This window comes from Trachemys scripta, unplaced genomic scaffold (genome assembly GCF_013100865.1).
Source record: "Trachemys scripta elegans isolate TJP31775 unplaced genomic scaffold, CAS_Tse_1.0 scaffold_28, whole genome shotgun sequence".
Lineage (NCBI taxonomy): Eukaryota > Metazoa > Chordata > Testudines > Emydidae > Trachemys > Trachemys scripta.
In genome coordinates this window covers 2,886,919-2,898,381 of record NW_023260513.1, presented here as the reverse complement: position 1 = coordinate 2,898,381, position 11,463 = coordinate 2,886,919, and the positions used below count along the sequence as shown (strand labels likewise).

Genomic DNA, 11,463 nt, shown 5'->3' with positions numbered 1-11,463 from the left:
TTATTATGGGGGAGACAGACTGAGGGGGCCCTTCCACTGGGAGATCCAGACTAAGGGTGTCTTATCATTTGAGGGGATGTCAGACTGTTATAAGTGGCTCTCCAATATTGGGGGACTAGGCTGTAAGGGGGTCCTTATGGGGAGGTGGCAGGTTGGGGGAGGTGCTTATGGTAGGGGATAGTCCTTGGGGTCCCCTATGATGGGAGAGCCATTGTCTTGGGGGGGTCTTGTATAATGGGGGGACCAGATGGGGGGAGTTCTATGGAGTGAGGGGGAAGGCAGACTGAGGGGGACAATCCTGGGGGTCCCTATCGTAGGTTAGGCAGCTTCAGGGAGCAGAAGGACTTATTTATTAGGATGGAGACCAGATTGGGGTGTCCCATCCATTGGAGGAGGCAGAGATAGTTCCTTATTTGAGCCAGATTAAATGGGTCCTCTAATTAGGAGGGTGAGGCTGGGGTGGGGGAAGTCCCCTGTATTGCTGATCATAAATTGGTGGATCCCTCTATTTGGAGGGCAGCCCATGGGAAGCAGATTAGGTGAATCCCCTAGTTTGAGGGTGGTGAGGCTTTGGGTGCTCCCCAGTATTGGGCAGACCTGGATGTGGGGGACAGCTACTGGGATCTTATCACCCATGATGCCCTGGAGCAGAAATGATGAGCACCCCTTACCCATCATAGTCTGGGGCAGGGGTGATGGGCACTCATTACCCATCATGCTCTAGGACAAGGAGCAGCTATTACCCATCATGGCCTGGGGCAGGAGCCCTCCCATTACTATCATGCCTTGGGGCAGGGGGCAGCCATTTACCCATCATGCCCTGGGGCAGGGCTCTAGGACAGGGAGGGGCATGGGTGAGAGGCGCCCATGGCCCATTTTGCGGGGGAGGGAGCAGAATGAGTGGGGGGGGGGGGGGGGGGGGCAAGCTCAAGGCCGTGGTTGCTAGGGCGGCCTGGTTGCTAGGGGCGGGACCAGGCGCGGGACGGTTGCCACGGAAGCGGGGTGTCGCTAGGGGGCGGTGCGCGCGTTGCTAGGCGGAAGCCGCGCGCCGAAGGACGAGGCGGGGCGGGGGGCGAGCAGCAGGACCCGGATGCCGGCGGGCTATGGAGTTCCACTTCGATGTGGACGCGCTGCTCGGGGAGCGGGTCACGGCGGTGGACCAGCACCTCCAGCCGCCGGGCCGCAGGGGGCCCGGCTACACCGCGGCCCATAGGTAACCATAGCAACGGCCTGGCCGCCCCGCGCGGGGCCGCCCAGGGGTGATGACAACTGGCATGGGGGGGGGCCCTAGGGCACGATGGGTAACATGCCCATCACCCCTGCCCTAGGGCACCTTGAGTAAGGGGGGACCCTGCCCCAGAGCACCATGGGTAACGTGCCTATCACCCTTGCCCTAGGGCACCTTGGGTAAGGGGGAGACCCTGCCCTAGGGCACCATGGGTAACATGCCCATCACCCCTGCCCTAGGGCACCATGGGTAAGGGGGGACCCTGCCCCAGAGCACCATGGGTAACATGCCCATCACCCCTGCCCCAGGGCACGATGGGTATTGGAGGAGTGTCTCCTGCTTCAGGGCATGATTGGTATCCAGAGAATCCCATAGGTAATGGGTGCCCATCACCCCTGTCCCAGGGTGCACCTTCCCTAGTGTGTGGTGGGAAGGAGATGCCTGTCACCACTGCCCCAAAACTGCAGCCAAGATGTGTTGTCACTTATCCCGACTAATGGCACCGGAGTAGGGATGTAGTTGGGGGCCCTGCACCAGGCAGCAGGTGAGGGTTTGCCTCAGCGCTCTCCACATGCACAATTGGGGTCAGTCCTCAGCTTCCCCATGGTCAGCCTGTCCCCAGGCTTTGCCAGGGTGGCTTTTGCTTGATTTAGAGCACCCCAGAGCGTCCAGTCGAGGGTGGCACCAGGAGGGAGTTGTTTTGGAGAGCCTGGGTCCTTTAGGATCATTGGCATTTCCCCCCATTTGCTTCCTCTGGAGCCTTCCAAAGTGGTGTTTTGGGGCTATAGGAGGCAAAGTTATTTCTGGATATCACCCAGACTCCAGGATGATGGGTAATAGCTATTCTCTGCCCTGGGGCGTGATGGGCAATAGCTACCCCTCATCCTTGCCCCCAGATATGATGGGTATTAGGCACCCTTGTCCTGAGGAATGATGGGTAATAACTGCTCATGTGATTGGACCTTGGTGCAGCTGGGTAAAAGGAGCATGCTGGGTAAATTCCACTACCTGTGCTGGGAATAATCTGCCACCCCTTGCCTGTGGAGCATGCTGGGTAATTGCCACCACTTCCTCATGAAGTCACTTGCTTAAATGGCTTCTGGAGTGTTTTGCTGACTTCTCAACTATGGGGCGGAGGTAGAGGAAGGGCCAGAGCCCCACATATTGTAACCTACAACCCACAGTTCCACTAGTGAGCCACGGGCCTTGCATCTCCAGGCGGCCGCGTATCTGCACAGCAGTGCCATGTATCCATGCCACGGTGTCCCTGGAGTGATGTAGCCCTGGCTACGGAAGAGCCTGGCCCCTCCCAGTGATGGACTGAGAAACATAGGCTGGAGATTGGGGTGTGTGGGGCACTCCTGGGTTCCATTCCCAGCTCAAGAAGGGGAGTGGGGTCTAGTGGGTTAGAGCGAGGGGTGGGGCTGGGAGTCAGGACTCCTGGGTTCTAGCTCTGGGTGGGGAGTGAAGTCTAGCGGTTAGAGCGGGGTGGGGGTGGGGGGTGGAGGTCAAGATTCCTGGGTTCTAACCCTGGCTCTGGGAGGGGAGTGGGGTCTAGTGGGCTAGAACAGATCTTGGTGTTTAGTTGTAAATGGCGGGGGAAGGAGTAACAGAATTCAGCAGAAGGCAAAATTTTGTTGGATCCCATCAACTCCAGCCCCAGACAGGCCGGGCAGCGTTGATCCCTACATCCTATTCCCCAGGCCTTTGTCCAGACAGAGGTACAAAATTTTCCAGTGCTCAGACTCCGCCCTCCTCCCTTGGAGAGAGACTTGCATAGGCTCAAAGATCTGCCCAGACAGTGCTAGGGGATGGGCCCTGACACCCAGTTGCAGAGCTCCCCCACCAATCCCTCCTAGCTCGACATCCCCTAAAGAATCCTCCTCCCGTCAGACGCTGGTAGACAGTTTTTGCAGTGGTGAGGCTGCGAGCTGGGAGGCTGTCACCAACATACAGCCGATTAAATCTTTCCGCTCTGCTGCTGCTTCATGTCTGCGCTGCCTAATGGATTGTGCCAGAGTACTATACAGTGGGTTGTGAGAGTCCCTCATGATCCCCCGAGGCCCTTCCATTGTGGCTTATATTGTGGGGATTTTATGTTAAAGGACTGAGGGGGTGGGCTGGTGGATAGAGCAGGTGGCCAGGGCATTATGGCCCCCTGGGTTCTACCCCCAGGTCTGGGAGGGGGTAGGGTCCAGTGGGTTCATGAGGGGGCTGGGAGCCAGGGCTCCTGGGTTCTATTCCAGCTCTGGGGGGAGAGTGGTTAAGCAGAGGGGACTGGTAGCTGGAGAACAATAGGGTATTGTCCTGCTGATGTTTTTCCATGTGAATGCATCTCAGACACAGACTGACCTCCTGCAGTCTCCCCTCCCCCTGTGGCATTTAGGGCAAGACCCCTTTCCCTCAGCGAAGGTTGGGCACAGCCCCTCCTTCTATGGGTAGATCGGACTCCAGCGAGTCCTAACTCCTTTGCTCTCTGGCCTCCTCTGCTCAGGGTGGATCTGCAGCAGCAGCTCATGACCATCATAGACGAGATGGGCAAGGCCTCGGCCAAGGTAAGGCAGGGTTTGGAAACCGAGGGGTTAATGGGAGGTGGGATGGAATCAGACTCTGGGGTGGGGGGAAATAGGGATACCAGGATCAGCCAGATGTGAGCTCTCCCACCCTTGTTTACCCCGCCCCTCATTTATTCCCCTCCTGTTATTTGAAGATGAAGGCTCATCAGCGAGCTAGAAAATGGATGAGCTCAGGAGGGTGGGGAATGGGACAGGGGGGCTTTCCCCTCTAGGGGGCGCTGACTCCGACGTGGCCCCAGGGCAGGGTACAGGCTGGCTTTGATCCAGGGCTGAGCTGTGGTAGTTCTCCTCCCCAGCACAGCTTTGCCCTCTGCTCCAGCTCACCCCAAATCTGTTTCTAGGCCCAGAACCTGCCGGTCCCAATCACCAGCGCCTCACGGATGCAGACAAACCACCACGTTCTCTACATCCTGAAGGACAATGAAGTGAAGACGTGAGTCCCCCTGCGACCCGGGTTTGGTTCCCGAGCCGGCCCTGTGGAGAAGGGCACGTCATTCTGCATCAGACCAGTGGGCAATTCTGGCTTATTAGCTGGCCTCCCCAGATCAGACCCATGGGCCCATCTAGCCTGGTATCCTGCCTCCCCAGATCAGACCATTGGCACAATCTAGCCCAGTATCCCGCCTTCCTGCATCAGACCCACGGGCCCATCTAGCCCAGTATCCTGATCAGCACAATGAACCCTTTGGCTACTGTGAGGGGTAGTTCTGAGAAAGTTATAAACTTCCCCCAGCGCACTCTACTGGGCAATACTCTCAGATGATGAGAGATTCCTTCTTGACACCCACCCCCTTCCTCAGGTGGGCATCAACCCCTGTCCTGAAGCCTGAGAATTGGATATGTCTACACCAGTGTCTGCTCCCCTGCATGCCTCATTCAGCTCTTTGACAGGGTAATATCCTGCAGCAGTGAGTTTCACAGGTCCTCATTCCCTCCCCCTCTACATTCACCATACCATAGATATTGGAAGAGTAAATGGGACCCTAGCTCACCTGTCCCTGGCTCCTCTGTCCCTATGCAGCTAGTACCATAGAGACTAGAGGAACTTCATGCACAGACAGGACAATCTCGGCATCCCATCAGTGTGTGTCTCCTCTCTCCCAACTTGGTGCCGTCGCTAATGTCCCCTCTTTTCCTCCCCCATTGCAGAGCGGGGAAAGGGGCCATAATCGGCTTCCTCAAGGTCGGCTACAAGAAGCTCTTCCTGCTGGTGAGTTGCTGTAATGCAGCTCTGAACTAGAGACCCAATAGGGGGCGCTCTCCCCCTCAGTCAGCGCTAACCCAATGCTCTAGTGCGACACTAGGGGGTGCCGTGCTGCAGGGAGCGGGGTGGATGGCTCAGTAGGGGGCGCTGTCCCCTTACAGTCCGTGCTGGCCCCAGTGCTGTGCTGTCTAACTGGCCTTTTGTGTTCCATTGTGATCCTTGTTACTTGGATCTATTTCAGTATCAGGGGAAAAATCTCTGTTGGAAAAGGTTCACCCAGCCAGGGCCGGCTTTAGGCCGATTCCCCGGAATCGGGCCCCGCGCCAGGGCCCTGTGCCTTAGGCGCCTTTTTAATTTTTCTTTTTTTTTTTACTCACCCGGCGGCGGCCCACTCCGGGGGTCTTTGGCGGCATTTCAGCAGTGGGGGGGGGGTTTGCTCTGGAGGTCTTCGGCGGCATTTCGGCAGCGGGGGGTCCTTTGGTGCCACAGAAGACCCATAGTGGACCCCCCGTCGCCAAAGTGCCGCTGAAGCCCCGGACCGCCGCCGGGTATTTGAATCAGGCCCCGCATTTCTAATTGGACCCTGCACCCAGCTTTAATCAGGACTCCTGGGTTCTATCCCTGGCTCTGGGCGGGGAGTGGGTTCTAATGGGTTAGGGGGTATCCGGGAGCCAGGACTCCTGAGTTCTCTGACCTTTCAGGGGAGGTCACCTATTCTGGGGCCCCCCTGGTTATTCAATATTCTCTCGCCTCTTCCCCCTCCCCCCCAGGATCGCCATGGGGCTCACAACGAGGTGGAGCCGCTGTGCGTGCTGGACTTCTATATCCACGAGTCACTGCAGAGGCACGGCTACGGGAAGGAGCTCTTTCAGTGCATGCTGCAGGTGAGAGCTGGGGCCCAAGGGAATTGCTCTGTCTGGGAGGGTCCCTCTCACCCCTTTCCCACCTCCCTGCCACACTGGGTGGGAGGGTTTGGGGATCACCCAGACCAGTAAGGGGGTCTGGCACCACTTGCCGTGTAAATTTGGGTGCTGTCGTGTTCTGTGCTATGGCTCAGAGCTCTGATTCCAGGCACAAAGGTCTCACCCTGGCTTCCACCTACCTAGTTACTCCTTGCAGGGTGACCCAAGTCCCCCCAAAACCTGTCTCCCTGAATTCTGAATTACCGCACACTTGGACCTTTCCCCTCTGGTTCCCCGAAGGGGTGAAATCTGCCCCCAGTTATCAGTTCCCTTTGTCGCACAGGCTGCACCCTAGAGACCGGCTTGGGGGAGAAATAAAGGAAAAAGTTGATTGAATAGAGAAATCGCAGAGCCAAATGGGAAATAGTGAGGGAAAGCCAACGCAGACGAGCTCCGCGGAAAATAAAGACGCCGTCTCAGGCTTCACGCTTCTCTATTAGCCAAATTCCCTCTCCTAATGCCAGTTACCTGAACGGTTTCCCAGCATGCCCCCTGTCCTAGTGCGCCACAGACAGTGCCCTGCTTAGATGCCAGCCCTGGACAGCCTTCACTTCCTCAAGCCTTCTTCCCTTTGGACAGGCTTTGCGGGGTTTTTCCCCCCTCTCTGACTGTGGGAATTCATGGTTACACAGAGTGCGGGAAACTCCCTCCTCCCCTAGTTTTCCAAGACTGGGGTTTTCTTGTCAGTTTCGGTGTCTTTCCATTAACTTCAGTGGTCCCCCGTGATCTTTCCCTGGGCTGGCCAATGCTCGGTGCCCCTCCCTGCCTGATTGCGTCACCCCCCTGTTGGGAGGTGATGCTGTAGTTGCGTCCTGATTACAGTTACAATGTTCTGAACATACACACATGCATACTGTCGTCACCAGAGCCTGTACATAGATCTCCTCATGGCCACCAAGTTCAGGACACTACAAGCTTTCATTAAAGACCATCCTTGACATATATTGATACACAGTAATATTGTACACAGCCAATTGATTCAGTCGCTTATTCTGGGGAGTTCAAACCGCCTGTTCTCCCCTTGGGGTGTCTGGATCCTGACTCACAATGGGTGACCCCATTGATTCATCTGGGCCTGTATTCCTGCATCTTTGGGGGACCCCATTGTTCCGTCTGAGCCTGGATCCCAGACCACTGGTCGGTCTGGTATCCGGAGTCTGTGACCAGGCCTGAAGCTGCTGGGAAGTGGCCAGTTAGAGGTGGTGGTTATGACTGGGAACTGGGTTGGGGCTCACCAACTGCTTTCGCATGTGGGCCAACAGATGGGAACAACTTTAAGCAGCTACTGACCTGGTGTTGGAGTGGAATTGGTGCTTTATAGAGGGGAAAGGCCCTGTGTCCCATTCCCTGCCCCCCTGACCCAGCCAGTGTCCCAGCCTGGGACCAGATTGGAACCGGTGTCCCCTAGAGGGGGAAAGCCCTGTGTCCCATTCCTAGGGACCTACCAAATTCATGGTCCGTTTTGGTCAATTTCACGGTGTTGTAATTGTAGGGGTCCTGACCCAAAATGATTGGGGGGTGGGGAGGTCCGGTCACAAGGTTATTGTAGGGGGGGTTGCAGTACTGCTATCCTTACTTCTCTGCTGCTGCTGGCGGCAACGCTGCCTTCAGAGCTGGGCAGCCAGAGAGCAGCAGCTGCTGACCGGGAGCCCAGCTCCGAAGGCAGAGCCAGGACGTGCAATTTGGGAAACGCCGGCCTCCCCTGTGAAATCTGGTCTTTTGTATCCTGTACTATACAGATTTCACAGGGGGAGACCAGATTTCACGGTCCGTGACGTGTTTTTCATGGCCATGAATTTGGTAGGGCCCTACTCATTCCCCACCCCCTGCGCCAGCCAGTCCCTTAGCTGAAGATGTTGCTTGCACCGTGGGTGTGTTTAATCTTGACCCTGTGGCCTTGACTAATCCCCGGCTGCATCTCCTCTCTGTCCATCCGGCTGTCAGCGCGAGCGAGTGCAGCCCCACCAGTTGGCCGTGGACCGCCCCTCGGAGAAACTCCTCTGCTTCCTCCGCAAGCACTACAACCTGCAGGGGACCATCCCCCAGGTGAGTCGCGCCCTCCAGCTCTTCCCACCGTCCCCTGGAGGGTGGGGGATGGATACACCCCATTGTGCCCAGGGGTTGGCGGGGAGGCATGTACTGAGTGATTTATTAGGAGCAGCTGCTTTCTCGGCTGCCAGCCATGCCGGGGAGCTGCAGCAAAGAAGGCTCTTGCCCCATTGGAGGACCAGATTCTCAGGTCTGATTCTCAGGTTCCCCGCTCCTGGGCTTGGATGTGGCTTCAGGCCACCTTTGTCCTCCTGGAGCAGCAGGGGCCTGAGCATGACTGGGCAGGGCAAGGGGGAGGCTGGCGAAGGGCAGGTGTATGAGGGTATCCGGGGGGGAGGTGCTAGGGGAATGGGGGCGGGGGAGGCTGGCACTGGGGAGAAAGGGGGCAGAGGAGAGAGGAGCGGGGACTGGTGCTGGGGCGCAATGGGGTCGGCAGGGAGTTGGGGAGGGGCTGGCGATGGGGTGGGTGGGGGCCGGCAGCGGGCAGGGTTGGCCGGGCTGGGGAAGATGGCTGGTGGAGTGGGTGCAGGAGGCATCAGAGGTGTTGGGGGCTGACGCCGGGCGGGGGAGTGGGTGCAGGAGGCATCAGAGGCAGGAGTTTCTCACTGTCCATGGCCTTCGCTTCTCCCAGGTGAACAACTTTGTGATCTTCGAGGGCTTCTTTGCCGACCAGCATGGTGAGTGGCCTGGCCGTGGGTGGCCCTCCTCCATCAGCATGGAGCGCTTCCCCGCCATGCAGCCCGTACCCTGCACAGACCGGCGCCAGCTGGGGGCTGCTTTGATGGCAGCTGCAAAACCCAGCCTGTCCTCAAGGGGTCAGCATTGATCCTGCTACCCCATTGCGTAGGCAGGGCTACCCCAGAGGTCTGGGGTTTAGACCAGGGGCTAAGCCCACAAATCTGGAGGGCAAGTGGCAGCCCCTAGGGGGCAGCAAATCCCCCAGTCAGAGCGATAACAGCACCACTCAGTCCTGCTTTCCGCCTGGTGGGTCCTGTCTCTCCACTGCCCTGTGGGGTTTCAGGCCTGAAGCCAATGGGGGAGGTGCTCTTCACCCCCTTCCCAGCCAGCTACCCTGGGTGACGATCAAAAGGCAAACAAAAATTGTGGTGTGGCCCCTTTAAGGCCAGGTGCATTCTGGGAGTTATAGTCCCCCCCTCCCAAGGGAGCTAGGGCTAGGCTTGGTGGGAAGGAACAAGACCTCGGCTGTATCCTGCTTCTCACCCGGACAAAGGGCAGAATGGGAAACTGAGGCACAGAGCAGTGAAGTGACTCACCCAGCAGGCCAGGTGGCAGTGCTGGGAATAGAACCCAGGTGTCCTGTGTCCCGGTCCACTGCACTAACCCTTAGGCAACCCTGCCTATTTGAATCCTGTTAAACTCCAGGCCTCCGCTCTCTCCTGTGTCTGTGAGTTCCACAGGCTCATGCTGACTTCATTCATATCACCCGGAGGCGGTGGGATTTAACCCTTTGTGCTGCCTTCATCTCCTCCTCCTGCTGCTGATCATCCCAGAGCTGCGGTGGAGGGACGGGGGGCAGCGTTACCGAATGCCTCTGGAACTTAACCACGCTCTATTTCCCCCCCTGCTTGGGCCTGTCTCGCCTAGATCCTCCCTGCCTGAAGTTCCTGGCCCCCATGCTGCCAGGCCTCCCGTCGCCCTGGGGGTGGCGTTCTCTCTAAGCAGCATCAATGCAGTACGGAACATGTACCGCCCCCTGAGTGTCTCCTCCCCTGCATCTAGCCCTGAGCCCCACACAGGCGCCCTCTCTCCTCCTCTGTCCTGTGAAGCCCCCCCGAACCTTGGCTGATCTGACCCCATCCTGCCAGCTTCCCTGCCGCCACTTCAGCACCTCTGTGTGCAGAGCAAGTGGCACATTACAGCTCGTTGCGGTCTACATAGCGCATTCACCTCTGTGCAGAATGATAGGCTGTCACCTAATGCAAGCGTTATTGCAACCACAGCTGTAACGCAGCTACATCTGGGGTGGGCTGCGACAGCTCCTTAACAACCAGGCAGCAAGATTTCACAGAGCTCCTCAGCCTAGTACTGAAATGCAGCCACTTCTGGGGTGGGGCAGCTGATTAACAGCCACGCAACAGTGCCACCCAGAGATGGCTTAACCAGGGCTGAAATGCCACCACCTCTGGGGTGCGGCAATTGGATAACAGTCGTGGAGCGACACAAGGACCGCTCACCTACCACTGACCTGCCTTGAGGGTGGGACATAGCAGCTGTTTAATAGTCCTACCAGAGCATAGGGCCAGATGTGATGAATACAGTGACTAGCAGCTGTTTGGGACGGGAAGTGAAGAAGAATTTTTCCTAAAAGTGTAGGGAAGCTAGTGGAAGTGGGACTAGGAGGAGATGAATGAAGAGTGAGTACTGCTTGAATGTGAGTGATCAGCACCTTGAAAGAACACTGCCCCCTATGGGTCAGCACTTACTGTCCCCTACTGAGCCCCCACCCTGCTCCCTGCAGCACAGCGCCCCCTACTGCTGCTCTGGAGCATTGGAGTCAGCACTGCACTCCCTACTGAGCCCCCACCCAGCTCCCTGCACCACAGTGCCCCCTAGTGCCACATAGGGGCATGGAGGTCTAGACTTCCACTGTCCCATCATTCACCCAGTACCATGCTCTGAGTCCTAACCTATAGCAGCATTGGGAGCAGGCTGGCCAATGCAGCAGCAGTCTGTCTCCCCCTTGAGGCAACTCAACCACACCATGCCCTGCCGCCCAAATCCATCCTGTGCCGGGGTTGAAAACTGTCATTGAAAGGCAGCATGTGGGATCGAGCCCTGCAGTTCGCCCTGCGACGTTCTGAGCCGGGGACTTGCAGAGACCGATTGAATCAGCGTCTGTATCTAGCCGCTTTTATCCCAGTCACGCGATTTCCATTCCCTTGTGTTTTCAAAACCCCACCCCGCTGGAACAAAGAGAGTCCTTTGTCTCCCACCCGCACCAAGCGGGGAGCTCGGGACAGCTGCCATCTCCCACCGGAAACACCCACAGGCCACCATTTCCAGCCCGTCGGTCGTGGGCTGCCCGACTCCAGACACCTCTGGCCTGGCTCTCAGAGGTGCTGATCACCCACAATGCCACTCGTAGACAGTGGGAAGTGTGGATCCTCGGGCAACTCAGTTTAGCTTGGCACAGAGAAGGTGAAGGGGTGACGATCCTAGGTTGACCAGATGGCAAGCGTAAAAAATCGGGACACTTTTTTTTTTTTTTTTTTCAAGGGGCGGAGGGTAGAGTTGCCTATTTAAGACAAAGCCCCTAATCTTGGGACATCTGGTCACCGTATTTGATCACTGTCTAGCGGTACCTGCAGGAGGAAGAGAAAACTGATAGTAGGGGGCTCTTCAGTCTAGCATAGGGGTTCTCAAACTTTTTTTGCTGGGCCCCCCATTGAAAATATTTCAGGCTATGCTGACCCCCCCCCCCCC

At 57.4% G+C, this 11,463-nt stretch overlaps 1 protein-coding gene across 3 annotated transcripts in view; it reads left to right on the top strand.

Annotated features, from left to right (window-relative positions):
* The first annotated feature begins 1,058 nt into the window (after positions 1-1,058).
* Positions 1,059-11,463, top strand: part of ATAT1 (alpha tubulin acetyltransferase 1) — a 23,633-nt gene continuing 13,228 nt past the window's right edge. For all 3 annotated transcript variants that reach the window (XM_034757569.1, XM_034757567.1, XM_034757568.1), the window contains exons 1-7: positions 1,059-1,213; positions 3,723-3,783; positions 4,146-4,237; positions 4,954-5,014; positions 5,779-5,892; positions 7,915-8,016; positions 8,651-8,696. In XM_034757569.1, the coding sequence (XP_034613460.1) occupies positions 1,104-1,213; positions 3,723-3,783; positions 4,146-4,237; positions 4,954-5,014; positions 5,779-5,892; positions 7,915-8,016; positions 8,651-8,696 (586 nt within the window). In that variant the 5' untranslated portion in view covers positions 1,059-1,103. The remainder of the gene's footprint in view (positions 1,214-3,722; positions 3,784-4,145; positions 4,238-4,953; positions 5,015-5,778; positions 5,893-7,914; positions 8,017-8,650; positions 8,697-11,463) is intronic.